Consider the following 15,016-nt stretch of genomic DNA (forward strand, 5'->3'; position numbering starts at 1 on the left):
ATGGCCGACCAAGCTACCGACGCGCTTCTAAGTGACTGGGGATTCAATGGCTTAATTGAAATCACTTTTTTATTAACCAAAGTTCACAGTTAAAATTTTCAGTATCTGTACGCAAATGTCAGAATATAGGTAGACTTGAAATCGTCGCGTCATGCAGTGCGGCACTGATCGCGCACTCGGTTATAACGTGTGCTAAACTCCTTGTCATGGAGATTGCATGCATCCCTATATATGCAGTTTATACGTGCGTGCATGCGCGCTCATGCAAAATGGGCACTGTTTTGGCGCTAATTCATAAATTGCAGAATTACCCTACCATATTGTTAGTCTTAATATACCTATATAGAGACCTAGAAGTAGTGATGCACTTATTCAGAGTATCAAACCCAAATTATACCCCATCATACAACCCTTTTGTTGTAAACAACCCCCACTGAACAACAGCTCCTTAATACGACTTGAACACGATGAGTCTTTGCTGACGTAGGTTTGCGTCATCGACTGGCGCAGTGTTTGGACTTCCTGTGAGAGTGACGTTTAATAAGTAAATAGTGCAAACATTGCAATAATTTAATCGCACATACACTAGGAGCCTTCATTATTATGCTCTACTGGAGTAGATAATGACGCAATCCATATTGCGCAATCCTCGTGTGTAATAAACATCGCATGCGCCAGTAACCAGACGATTATTATCAGCGCATCGTTCACTTTGCATTCATTCTTTATACTATAATTATCACCCTCACGTGTTGCATCAAAGACTGTGTCAGTCGCCGACGCAGCTATTCCTACGTCAGTAAGTTACTCGCTTCCAGCGCAACGGTGGATTTCAAATGACAAAACATAAACAGAACCTAGACCAAGTTAAAACTGTATATCTATCACGCTACAAGCTAAAAAATTTCTTTTGATTACTAGCTGACCATTATTTGAATCGTTTGTATACCTGGATCTCGTCTGAGTCAACCCTTGCTAGATTCGCTCCGTAACCTTCACAGAGAGACTGCGCCTCATCGTTCCCTGTTAGGGTGATGGTGTCCACTAGATAGACTGCGTCATCCAGTCGGTGCCATTCAGGAGAGGGTGCCTGACTTGTTACTGTATAATGAAACGAAAGTGACAGTTTCGAAATTATAAGGCGGCTGCTTCCTCTGAGCATTCCTGTTCAGAGGGAAATCTCAAAAACGATTTTTTTTTTTTTTTTTTTTTTTTTAGACTTTGGTATATACCCCTATATTGTGATTACATTATCGGGGATGGTTTCAATATTTGTTTCTCTTTATACATCATATGATCTGAACATTCATTTGTGAGCGAGCTAAGGGAACGAGAAAATTTGTAAAGATTTGTGAGGTCGCAGTGCAAAAATTACATCTTATAAAGCGGAAAACCCAATCCTGATGGGGTTATAAGCACATACTCATAACGGAAGACTGAAAAGACCTTCAATAAGTTACACGCATAATTATAACATCTATAACTACGAGGGGCGTAGCGAGCGAGCACATATCATTGTTGTAATGGTAATTATCAGATCGCATCTGAAAAGAGGCGCTGACCGTACATGAAAAGAGGCACTTATGAGAATGTAAAAGGGGGCACCGATCAGATTTTAATAGGGGCATTTATCGGAGGTGAAAAGGAGCTTTTATGAGAAGGGGAAGTGGCTCTTATTAAAAATAATAAGAGGCACAAGTTAAAATAAACGGGACAGTTATCAAAGATGAAAAGGGGTAATTATGAGAAGGGAAAGGGGCACTTGTCAAAGTAAAACGAGTATCTCTCAGAATTGAATAGGGTCATTTACAAGAGATGAAAAGGGGCACTAATGAGAATGAAAAAGAACTATTGTCATAGATGAAGAGGGGCATTTATGAGAAGGGAGAAGGGGCTCTTTTTTAAATTGGGGCACTAATAAGGAAAAGGGGTACTTACTCAAAAGGAAAGGAGGCACATGTGAAAATATAAGGTGCGCTTATTCGAGTAAAAGAAGGGTAGTTATCAAAAGGAGAAGGGGCACTTTTTACAAAGGAAAAGGGGAACTTTTCAAAGCAAACTAAGGGGAACCTCTTAAATTTGAATAGAGCAATAGTCAGAGGTGAAGGGGGGGGCGCTTATCAAACGTGAAAAGGAGCCCTTCTCGTACCTGAAAAGGGGGAAATTACTAGAGAACAGCAGATATAGTTAACAGCACCCCACGGTAGGTCTAATTGTAAGTGATCTTTTCCCCTTTTTAAATAGGGCGCTGAAGGTGGCTTTTCACGAAAATAATGTCTTTACATTTCTGGGTGCCCTCTCACTCCAAACTTGGTAGAAAGCACCCCGTGCAGCAGCACCATCCAATACAGGGGATGAGGTGCATTCCCCCGAAAAACAAAAAAATGAGGGAGGGTGCTGCAGCGTTGATTATCTTGCTCGGTTACCCTCGTCTTTACCTTCCGTCGTGTTTGCGGAAGCGCTCTATATACAGGTTACAAATGAAGACGGGCGCGTAGGACAGGACGATCTCGGTTGAGTGAATTCTCCCGTCCTCTTTGCCTTCCGTCGCGTTGCTAAAGCATTCTATTAGGGAGTTTTCGCACGGCGACGGAAATGCTGACTACGGAGTATTTAAATGAGCTCGCCACCCTGTACTAACTCGACTCCCGACGTTGATACAGCTGAATACCTTCGTAGGTTTGGACGCTACGCGGAAATTTTCGCTCAGAGTGCGAACCCCCCGCTAAGATTAGCGTTGTAGAATGCCGCGTCGCTGGTTGCGAAAACTCGCTTATGGTTTGAAACATGGCATTCGGTCTCTCTGTTAAAAGTACCCTGAAATTATTTAATCGTTCTTGAATAATATTTCACAAGTAATAAAGCACACAAAACAAATTAAAACAGAAAAGATGCAATGAGTTTTTATGACGAACATGAATATATATGTCTAAGTATACTTACCCCCTTGTAAAGACACGATGGCTGCAATGGCGATAGTAACGAACACCGTCTCCTCGGAGGCAAACTTCATGTTAAATCAACAAATTGATGGGAGTTGATGTCAGTAACAGATGCTATTCATTTATGATTGTATTTCAAAATGTATGTACATGCACATAGACTGGAAGAGAAATGAACGTTGACCTGTCTCGCGCTGAAATGATCTCAATTTTGATTCGTTTTCTGGGCTTGTTGACAATAACTTTCCTCTTTCAGTTTCAAATTTAAAAAATTGCTTCATCATCCTGTCTTATTTTTGAATAAAATTAAACGTTTCCGTCCATGTTCATGCTTCCATAATCTGCAATGAAAGACGGAAAGCCTATTTGTAAGCGAAAGAACAAGTTCTCGGTTTAATTATTTGTCTTTCTGTGTATTTTCCTAAGTGCACTGTGGGCGGCTTAAAACAAGAACAAGAAAAAAAGAAAGAAAAAGAAAGAGAAAGTTGAATAAATAATCATGCATATTTATCATTGTACTTCACAATGAACATAGACTGGATGTGAAATGGACGTTGAGGACGTGTCTCGCGCCGAAAGGACCTTAAACAAGCTTGGAATCTCCCGTTTTGTTCCCTGGGATTGTTGACATGAATCTTCTACTTTCAGTTTCAAATAACAAATTTGCTATATCACCCTGTCTTATTTTAGAATAGAAGTAACCGTTTCCGTCCATGTTCATGCTTCCATATTTTGCAATGAAATATTTTGATCGATCGTGTCGTGATCTAGTGTCATCATACATATTAATATGATTTCCTCCTTGTGCTTTGTTTTTGTCACCTGGTTTGTTTATGAAATGTTAGACATTTTAATTACCTTTATGCTATATTTTGCAGGTCTTCTGGCTGCACCAGTTGGTCGGGAAGAGGGACCATTACCGTTACAGTGATTTAGTGAGCTTTCCTCTTCCCCGGCAGCCAACTGATGCACTCAGAGGACCTCCAGGAAGATTGTGCATTTATAATTGATATTCTCTAATGTTTGTTTACTTATATTTACATTGTTATATTTTGTGTGAATTGCCGAATAAATAATAAATAAATAACAAATCCCTTCCAAAGAAGGAAAGCCTATTTGTACGCAAATCATAGTGATGACGACGATGTTGATAACCGATCATCATAATATCCAAAAGAAAATAATAATAATTATAATGATGATGATAATAGGAATAATTATTATAGTAATAGTAGTAGTAGTTGTAATAATAACAACAATAATAATTATAATAATAATAATGATAATAACAAACATAATGATAACAAAAAGACACTGATAAACAGACAGATAATAAATAAATAAATAAATAAATAGAATGGGTAAAACATAAACATCATCCTAGGAGTAAGATATGAAAGGTAATACAAAGTTTTGGTATGGGGACATGAATTTGGTTCAAATGAACACATTGGAAGCATATGCGATCCTACAATATTCAGTGATCGTTGTCGCGGTTGAAATCGAGTCTAAAGTTATAAATAATTAACTCTTTAGGCTGTATAGCTCCCTCTCAAGGTCAGGATATTATTTAAGGTATAAAACAATGTTTCTTGACTAAAATCGACCAACTAGCTATTCCCGTTTGGAAATTATATATCACAACTACATATTCAGAGATTTTCACGGTCGTAACTACTATTGTACGGCCGTAGGCGCTATTTAAAATTCATCAAAATTTACCGGGAGCACCGGTAAATTTTTATATTCAATTTTTCTCGAAAGCAGAAGTGTTTTAGGGGCTAAATTTTCTAGTGCTTATAATACATCCGCAGGGGCATCCAAATATATCAAAATTGTAAAGAATCACTATCCACCCAATTTTCAACATTTTCCAAAACTTTGTATTACCTTTAAAAAATTATTGTCTACTACTAACGCTCATGCTCGCAGTTACTTCAGATACATTTTAATTTTGTCATATTGTATTACGCGGAATGTAAAATAGTGCATCATGACACAAAGTTACCATGGTACAAACCCTCGTAGCTGATGTAAATCTTTTCTGTTTATTATTGAGTTTCTTTATTGCTTTGTATGTTTATGTAAGGTATATGGCTTATGAAATTGTTAATGACCAATGCTTGTAAATATTTAAAGATTTTCTGTCAGGTTCGGTTTCACAATTTTCAGCGAAATCTGAATTTTGAAAAACTGCAATAGTCTTCAAAAATATGACAAATGAGATGAAGATTATATGGTTCTTTTTAGCTTATTCTAAATTCGAATTGTAATTGACAAAAAAAGAGGATATGCTTACAAAAGAACTGTTTTGATTAAAAAAAAGCATAGTGCCCCCACTTTTTCAGATACCCCAAAAGTGCCCCTTTTTAGAAAGGAAAAGTGCCCCTTTTATTTTGTAAGAAGTACCCCTTTTACATAGGAAAGGTGCCCCTTTTACTTTGACAAGTGCCCCTATTACTTAGTAAAAGTGCCCCTTCCCCCTTTTCACCTTTTGACGAGTGCCTTTTTTATTTTTGACACGTGCCCCTTTTCCTTCGACATGCTCCCATTTTCCTTTGCAATAAGTGTCCATTTTCCATTCTCATGAATCTTGAAATTATCTTGAATAAGTGCCCTTTTTAATCTCTAGTAAGTGCCTCTTTTCAGGTACGAGAAGTGCCCTTTTTCACTTTTAATAACTACCCCTTTTTTAAACTCGGATGAGCACACCTTTCATTTCAACATGTGCCCCTCTTATTTTCTAACAAATGCCCCTTTTCCTTATGATAAGTGCCCCCATTAAAAAGAAAGAGCTCCTTCCCCTTCTCATAACTACCCCTTTCCCTTTCTAATAAGTGCCCCTTTTCGTTATGATAAGTGCCCCCATTAAGAAGAAAGAGCTCCTTCCCCTTTTCATAACTGCCCCTTTTAAAAATCTGAACGGTGCCCCCTTTTCATTCAACAAATGCACATTTTCCTTTATTATAAGTGTCCCTTTTACATTTTCATAAGTGCCCCTTTTCATATGTGGTCAGTGCCCCTTTTCAACTCTGATAATTACCCTTTTAATAATGATACGTGCCCCTTTTCCCTTCTAATAAGGGACCTATCCCCTTTTCACCTCTTATAAATGCCCCTATCAAAATCTGATGGGTGCCCCTTTTCCGTCAACAAATGCCTATTTCCCATTTTCGTAAACGCCTCTTTTTCATCACTGGTGAGTGCCTCTTTTCAGGTGAAAAAATGCCTCATTTTCACCTCTTATAATTATCCTTTGTACTTTGACACGTGCTCCTTTTCTTTTCTAATAAGTGTCTTATCCCTTTCGATAATTGTCCCCTTTTCATGTAATCATTAAACGTGCCCCTTATTTAAAGCGACTAAGAGCAATTTCCCCCAAAGTTCACTCGCTGCGCTCGCTCGCATTTAAAGATGACATAATTATGTTACTTATCAAAGGTCTTTTCAGTCTTCCGTTATGAGAATGTGCTTATAACCCCATCACGATTGGCTTTTTCCCTCTTTATAAGATGTAATTTTTCGCACTGCGACCTCACAGATCTTTAAAATTTTTCTCGCTCGCTTCGCTCGCTCGTAAATGCATATTCAGACATCACACCCAACTGTAAAATATGCTGCTTAAGCGATATCTTGTATGATGTATGAAGAGAAAAAAATATTGAAATCATCCCTGATAATGTAATCACAATGTAGGGGTATATACCAATGTCTAAAAAATTGTATATTTTCGCTTTGAGATTTCCCACTGTAGGTGCCCTTTTTTTCTCCAGAAAATGCCCTTTTTTGTTGGTGCCCCCCACTTTACTTTCAGTGTGGTCCGGCCTGGCCTCCTCACCACCTTCTTGGCCAAAAAGCCAAACAGCTCCACACATCTCTGCTGCTGGGGGTGCAGATCCTGCCACCTGCACCGGAGGGGGGAGGCTTCAGCGCCTTCACAGCAATGTCTTTCAGAGTCTTGATACGGCGCCGCAACTCGGCTGCAGTCAGACCCATCTCTGCAGCCTTGTCATTGCATCCGCCCTGCTTGGTGTCTCGGAGCCTATAGTCCTTCTCCTGCAACATACAGAAAGAAACATTAAATATTAAACATTAAACATTAAATATTGTACCTGAAATGAGTACAGTCAAATAAAAGCAAAGTCTGTGGCCTAGGTTGTCTGTCTCTGAATAACCTTGTAAATTACATTGCATTTCACCTGAATGGTGACAATATTTGTTACCAACATTGCAAAGTTTTTAGCCAAGGTAAACATGTCCAACTTAATCTTGTTAAATTACAGTGTATATTTCACATGACTGGTGACAATATTTATTACCAAGATTGCAAAGTTGCAACCTTCCACAGCTAGCAACTTTGCAAAGTAGGTATCAATTTTTTGGACCCAGTCAGGTGAAATGGGCTGTAAAATAAAATGGAGACTTTGAAAACTTACATTTTTGTCCCACAGCCAAGGGTTCAGCTTGAGCCACTCAGAGATGTCCTCCTCCTGCTCTGGGGTCAGGTTCACAGCTGGGGCCTTGGCTTTCCTCCACTTCTTCTCTGTCACAGGCACCTCTGACTCTGCCTCATCCTCCGAGTCTGCCTCCTCCTGGGCTGCCTCCGACTGGACCTCCTCAGCATCACTGTCTTCATGGGAATCTGAAAAGAAACAGATGACAATGTTTTAAACAAAATTGGATAAAGCAGCAAGTATTAACCTGAAAGTGAAATTATTCATTATAACCTGAAACATAGTGAAAATGTGTCAAATAATAAATGCTGCCATCACCATGGAAATATGAGACCACCCCCACCCCCAGCCAAACCCTAAAAAATCCCCACCCCCCAGTCCAACCCAAAGTTTTTTTTTTTATTTATTGGATTATTTTACAAGTTTAAGAGCCAACAAGCAAAGCTGAGAAATGTTTAAATCTGTGGCACTAATTTAATTCCAAAAATCACCATTTTCAAATTGGCACTAAGTGGCACTAAAAAAAGTGGCACTAAAAAGATAAATGGCACTAAAAAAAGATAAAATAAGAGATGTTTTTTACCTCTACGCTTCCTCTTGTCCCTTGCCTTGCCCTTTTTTCCACGTCCCTTGCCACGGTCATCTTTGGGGGGTGGGGGAACCGTCAGCTCTGCCAGGGATGGTCCCTCTTCTTCTACCTTTTGAGCCTCTTCCTCTGCCTGGGGAGGCTGTTGTGGCTGCTCACTCACTGGAGGATTCTTCCTAGTTTTTCTGCTACTTCTTCTGCCAGACATGATGCACACGAAAGTCCAAAAAGATGGAGAAGAAACTGTTGAATAACTGGAACTAGATCTCAGACTTGATGAAATGCGACTGAAGCAAGCTCCGATCCACGTGGGTTTATATGCGGATGGTGCGGACGCCAGAGGAAGCCGACATGCGCAGACACGAGCGTAACTTATCCGTATCGTCCGTAAGTCATCCGTATCGTCCGTACGTCATCCGTATCATCCGTAAGTCGTCAGTAACATGTGTCAGCGGGTTGGCAGCGGATGGGTTCATCCGCAGGTTTTACCCGTAACATCCGTAATTCATACGTAACATCCGTAACTAATCCGTATCGTCCGCAGAATATAGGTAACTTTTGCTCAAATTTCCGTATTGGGGTTAAAAATTACGCATTTTCATTATCCAAATATACGCAGGCATCCGCAGGTCCGTAACATGGCCGTGTGACACATCGTAAACTAACCGTAACGAATCGTTACAAAAATCTGGTACGAGTCATTTACGGATTCTTGCGAGCAGTTTACGGATGGTTACGTGTTGTTGGGAGCGGTTTACGGATGGTTACGAATTGTTACGAGCTTTTTACGAGCTATTTACGGACAAATCCATCCGTGGAAAATCGTAAGAAGATTTTTGACATGTCAACAAAATTGCCTCTCCTTTCACGGATCCTTAAGAGTGTCTACGAGTTGTTGCGAGTTGTAACGATTTGTTTACGGATACCAACGAGTTATTTACGGATGCTTGCGATTGACTACGAGTTTGCGATCCGTAAGGACTCGTGAGAAAAATCCGTGTATGTGAAGGAGGTATTAAAGGCTCAAATATAGGGATACGTAACAGAAGATCTATCACCAAAATCAATCAGGAGAGTGATAAATTAAATTTACAATTTGTTAATAAACCTTCACTTGATGTAAAACTCCTGAGTGTGTGAATGATAATTATGAACAATTATTGGAAGGTGCCATACCGTTTTGTTTATTGTTGTTGTTGTTGTTGTTTGTTTGTTGTTGTTGTTTTTTTTTGGGGGGGGGGGAATTATATGCAGCTGGAAGTCAACGATGTAAGTAACTATCAAAATGTTATTCACAATCTTCACTTGATGGGATAGGTCGGTATTGGTTTCATTTTCAAATCATCTGCCAACCTGCAAATCTATTTTGATAATTCAGCCGTTTTTGAGCTGATTTGAGAAAAATGGCTGAAACATCACAAAATAATGTTGAAATAAATATTGGCGTCCCGTATCAGATTAACCGAGTCTGGAATTGACATGTTGTGAACTGATTGCAATATTCTTAGGTAATGTATGCAGTATCGTGTCCGTTGATATTTAGCAACAACATGATTACTTTGCTGAATTAATTCCATATTTTGGGGAAAATTATAAAGATGGATGATCGATCATACAAATATATAAAATATGTCAACCGTGTTCAACTGTAATGTCGCGTAGGAGCAACACACTGCTTGCATGTGGTTTGCAGACGATTCAGAAATCAAAACCACTACTGAAGTATCCCGTTGATTGCTTCAGGGTCCCATTTATGCTAATTTACCAGCCTACATGGCATTTATTAAATATTAACCTGCAGATAACATGCCTGTAACTTTACATATTTATTCATTAACGTCTGTAAAACATCTACATCCTTCAAAAGAAGAGAAAATCTATGAGGGGTGACGAAACAAAAGTCTTCTTGATTTATATTTTTAGTTAATATATACTACTTTTGGGCATTTTACAGACTTGCATCATCATCGTTTTATACGATACCAACACATATCAGAACACTTGGAAAATGCATCAACGGCATTATAAAGATAATTAACTTACAAAACATTTGAAAACACCAACACCACTTTTCAAGAGAATAAATAACGAAACCAACCATGGCTAAATCTATTTGGAATTCTCAAATTTATTTTTTTCCAGGAGAGGAAAAAAAAACATCAAACTGTGCATCTCCAAATTGATGGCTTTCATGCACAGTCATCACAAATCCTTCCCAAGGAAAACAATACATTTAAATTCACATCTAAACCCCTTCTGAAGTATTCCATCTTATTTATGCAAATTTACTCAGCCTACATGGCATTTGTAAAATATTAACCTGCTGATAAAATGCCTGTAACTCTACACATTAACGTCTGTACAACATTTACATCATTCAAAAGAGGGTGAAAACAATGTGCCAGAAATGTTCATCACATAAGACCAAACTTTAGCAAACCATAACATTTATTATTGCTAAGCACTGGCTGCCAACCTACAAGGATTAAACTGTCATCTAGAAATAGCTCCTTCTATGAGGGGTGAAAAAACAAAAGTCTTCTTATCTTATATTGTAGTAAATATACACTACTTTCAGGCATTTAACAAATTTGCATTATTTTCGTTTTATACATACCAACACATATCTGAACACATGAAAAATGCATCAATGGCATTTAATAAAAACATCAATAACTGACAAAACATTTGAGAACGTCAACACCACTTTCCAAGAGAACAAATGATAAAACCATGGCAACATCATTTTGGAATTCTCAAGTGTACTTTGTTCCAGGAAAGGAAAGAAAATCACCGAGCTGTGTATCTCCAAATTGTTGGTTTTCATGCACAGTCATCACAAATCCTTCCCCTGAAAAACAATACATTTAAATTCACATTTATCAAAATGAAACTGTTTCATGTGTAATCCAGAACTGCTGTATTTCTGTCAATAGAGATTATCTTGCTGTACAACACCGATAGCCGGATTTCATACAAGCTTGTGATAAATTATATCCTTTTAATTTTTCATGAAAGAAAAGGCTTGGTTTCACCTATAGCAATAAAAGGAAGGTTCAGACTTACTGGAACAGAACATTTCTTGGTGCCACATACTTTCCATTGTCTGTCTTCGAAAAGGTTGTCATTAAATCGTGATGTTTAAAATCGACAAGATCCTTTGATTTGTAACAATATAGCTAGGTAGATAATTCATTACGACTGAATATGCATGGTAATGTGATGTGTAATAAAATGTATCCCACAATTGAAGTTAAAAAACCCATTGGTATCATACACAATAATGTGCTGTATTTGGCCAAACAGGAGTAACTCGCTGACATGACAGACCAATAGAGATCGTTGATAATGTGTTCCACAAACGTTTACCCAATATGCTTCAATCACTTCAGTGAAGAGTTCAACTGCAAGGATTTTCTCTTTCATAAAGTGTCCAATATCAATATCTGACAAAAGAATGGAGCTACCACGTCCTCCTTCAAGAGATTCAAGAGGCTGATTGAATTTCAGGTGGAATGTATGTGCGGTTTGGTGCCTTTTTGCAAGAGATTTACATATATTTGTATTATTACGGACAGATTCTGCAACACGGCAAAAATAGTGATGTGTTGCTTCATATCTCATACACCACACATGTTAAAGAGGGGTTCTACCTCTTGCAAACAAGTAGGGTAATGCACCATGAAGTGATGCTTTGGCAGAAGCCGTCTGTCTGGAAATATTGTTTGAAAGTGCCAGTGATGATCATCAATGAGAATACGCAGCTGAGCTATTAGACCTGCTGTTAACTAATGAGAGAAAATGATGTCCATACAATCTTGCAATTTCAGTAACAGTTCCAAATACTCGTTTCCTTCCTCGATATCATGACCAATAATGAATGGGAGGTTTCTTATCAGGCACCAAGCTTGCATTACCTTCTGACCTACATTATTACTAGCTGTTCGTAGTTTAACATAAAATGGTTTGTTTTTGTTGTCCGCAATGTTCCTACAATGACTGGCAACTCTCTGATTCAAGACATCCAGAGACAAGAGTGGTGGTTGCCTGTCAAAATTGAAATGCTCAAGTACTAATTGCAGTTTATACTGAACGACACCTTCCAGCATATCGTGTATGATATCAAGAGAAAAAATTGATAAAACATGAAAATAAACATGACGTACAAAGTGACATCCGAAGGAATCTAAGCCGTCAAAACAAACGTAGAGTAAAAAAACGATTGAAAAAGGTCATGAAATCACCTTTGGCGAATCTAGTTAAATAATCATGTTGCATGATATTATTATCAAGCGCATTCATTAAAAAAAATCATGAAGAAATTTTATTTCCCTTTGTTTCGAGATTTCAAGACTGTAAAAAAAATATAGAAAGGGTCTATAGGAAACAATTATAGCCTAACCTAAGTAAAATCTTCGACACAAGTACTGAACTGCAAATCTTTCTTTAAAACATAGTGCACCTTCGGATTCTCTGTTTCAAACTGGATGCATTGAACGTGGTTATGAAAACAGATCGTGATGTGCCACGGCATGACAAAAATACGAAAAATCTGGTTTAAAATAAAATATATACATAGTCTTGAATACATCGTAGCTATTCACCGAGTAAAATAATTGAAGAAAAAAAAAATATAAGCATATCATAGTCAAGTACAAGCTATTGGGTGATGGTGTGTCACTTAGGTTACCACGCATTGTGGAGTTATAAACATAAATCAGATACGTCATGTCACCACATTTTTGGTCTGATCAAAGCTATATTGGCAATTAGCTTAATATACTACGATAAGATAAACTAAAATCTTAGATGTAATACCTCAGTCACACCAAGGAGACCGACACCAGACCGACTACAGACCGAACAAGACATTTCGTTACCCCTAATGGAAAGAATAAAATAAATAATATTTCATAAAAAAATTACGCACTTTTTTCATCAATCTTCATCAATGTTACCGAGTCACTTTATGCAAGGCTGCAGTTAAAGCACTCGAGCCATAAAGGAATTAATTCATGCTAGGTATACCTATTTATCTCACCTAGGTGGAGTGTGTCAAATGTATATTAATGTAGATTAATTCGAAATCTGTACCTTGTGATTCACAGTCCGGATTTGTATCCACTGGACCACAACACCTCTAGGACAGCTTGGACTTGTCCTTAATCCGATCGCAAAGACTTTCGATAAATCAACTCAACAGCAATTTCAATAACCTGATGTATATCCAAAATAAATCATGTTTAGATTACGTTAGACGTCCTTATCTATTATCGCACACTTCAATGGGTGATGGGCAAGGCTACTGAATTTGCCTTGGGTTGATTTTGTTCGGAAGTCTTTTCATCGTGTTCTACGTAGAATGAAATATAAGTACTGGACGTCGAATAGACTCCATCTCATGTTAGCACCTTGATGTTAAATGTTCGTATTTACATATTCGACTTTGTCTGTATTATCAATGCTCAAGTAAGACGATTCGTTGTTTATGCTGCTTTCTGTTCTCTTGAGACCTTCATAGATGTGGTCATTCCCGTCTCCAACGGCCAGGGAGACTTCGTATTGTTGATCATTTGGATCACATTCTGATAGAGCACCACGTACATTTGGTAGACTCTTCTTCTGCTGCTGCTTCCTCTGTCTCCTGCTACAGTTAAATATAAGTGCGTAAAAAAGACGAGAAGATATTTCTCGCCAATATGGAGCGATGTTATGTCATTAAACAAAATATATAGATATATATATATTCCTTTCAAGAATAGGGACCAATGTGATACTATTTGTTGAATATTTTTCAAATGGGCACCCATTTAAAACAGTGTTCTATAAAAACGAATCAAGCGAGTAAATAAACATTTAATATTGAGGAATATTTCACGGGTTAATGTAATTCATGCGAATTAGTTTGTTTTACATTGAGGGTTGTCACGGGGCGATTTCTTTAAGAAAACTCAGCCGGAAACCACATTTATTCATGTATAGTCACACCAATATAATCCAATATAAGCCAAATCGTGCATGCAATAAATCTGCTAAAATTGACCAGGTGAATACCCCCTATACTCGCAGTGTACATGTCAAAATGGACTAAATGGGGTAATTTTGTTGATAATAATGCCCGGTGTACACGAGGCATTAATAGGACTTTTAGATTGGCACGACGAGAACGTGGACTGCCACGTGTGACATCCCTTTAAGGCAGTGTGACGTCCTTTTAAGGCACTGGTAGTGCCCGGCAGTGCCTTAAAAGGGGTTCTAGGACAACTACCCCCTGGGCAATCACCCCCCGGAAAATGACCCCCCCCCCCGGAAAACTACCCTCAAAGGACAATTACTCCCTGGAATATTACCCCCCCCCCCCGGAGAAGCAGCCCTCGAGGACAACTACCCCCCAAGGACAATTACCCCCCGGAAAATTACTCCCCTGAAAATTACCCCCCGAGGACAATACCCCCCCCCCCCCTAGGACAACTACCCCCGAGGACAATTACCCCCTAGGACAATTACCCCCCAAAGACAATTACCCCCCGATGACAACTACCCCCCGAGGACAACTACCCCCGATGATAATTACCCCCCCCCCCCCCGAGGACAATTCCCACCGATGACGATTACCGCCCGAGGACAACTCCCCCCGTGGACAATCAGGATTCAATAGCAAAAGACGATCTGACAAATTGAGAGATGGCTACGAGCCCATAAGATCCCCTGCATGAACCCATATTCTTTCAAATACTATAGCACGCTGTCTTCCTCATTACTACACATTATCCTTTTATCATAATTTATTTATGCAACGCCAGTGCGGTCGCTAATTTCCACGAAGTTTTAGGTAATTATCTAGCGCTTTTCAAAATGCATAAAAAAAACATTTCTCTGGAGCAGCGTTATTTTAACTTTTTGTTAGTCACGGTACCCTCTTAAGAAATGAAAATGTTCTCCCAAATCCCAACGTCTTTACAGACTATTAATTTTGCTCTGGCTCTCTCTCTTGCTTTTGCCTGAATTTTCTAAATTTCTTCTACGTGCGGTGG

At 38.6% G+C, this 15,016-nt stretch overlaps 2 protein-coding genes across 5 annotated transcripts in view; both read right to left on the minus strand.

Annotated features, from left to right (window-relative positions):
• Positions 1 to 6,753: 6,753 nt before the first annotated feature.
• LOC115928905 lies at positions 6,754 to 8,627 on the minus strand. Its single transcript, XM_030996973.1, has 3 exons — positions 7,980 to 8,627; positions 7,379 to 7,584; positions 6,754 to 6,998 (listed from the first exon to the last, which is right to left on the minus strand). Exons 1-3 carry the CDS (start codon positions 8,188 to 8,190, stop codon positions 6,777 to 6,779), a joined length of 639 nt encoding a protein of 212 aa, XP_030852833.1. The 5' UTR covers positions 8,191 to 8,627; the 3' UTR covers positions 6,754 to 6,776.
• A 1,463-nt stretch (positions 8,628 to 10,090) lies between these two features.
• The window catches only part of LOC105437983, a 31,804-nt gene continuing 26,878 nt past the window's right edge, over positions 10,091 to 15,016 (minus strand). For 3 of the 4 annotated variants that reach the window (XM_030996938.1, XM_030996936.1, XM_030996939.1), the window contains one exon: positions 10,091 to 13,629. In XM_030996938.1, the coding sequence (XP_030852798.1) occupies positions 13,469 to 13,629 (161 nt within the window). In that variant the 3' untranslated portion in view covers positions 10,091 to 13,468. The remainder of the gene's footprint in view (positions 13,630 to 15,016) is intronic. The other variant, XM_030996937.1, reaches the window with a different exon arrangement.

Source organism: Strongylocentrotus purpuratus, unplaced genomic scaffold (genome assembly GCF_000002235.5).
Source record: "Strongylocentrotus purpuratus isolate Spur 01 unplaced genomic scaffold, Spur_5.0 spur5_scaffold_3, whole genome shotgun sequence".
NCBI lineage: Eukaryota > Metazoa > Echinodermata > Echinoidea > Camarodonta > Strongylocentrotidae > Strongylocentrotus > Strongylocentrotus purpuratus.

Coding starts and splice junctions, on each gene's coding strand:
- LOC115928905 (XM_030996973.1), bottom strand. CDS start 8,190: ATGTCTGGCAGAAGAAGTAGCAGAAAAACTAGGAAGAATCCTCCAGTG. Junction 7,585..7,979: donor GGACAAGAGGAAGCGTAGAG/GTAAAAAACATC, acceptor GTTTCTTTTCAG/ATTCCCATGAAGACAGTGAT. Junction 6,999..7,378: donor CTTGGCTGTGGGACAAAAAT/GTAAGTTTTCAA, acceptor TGTATGTTGCAG/GAGAAGGACTATAGGCTCCG.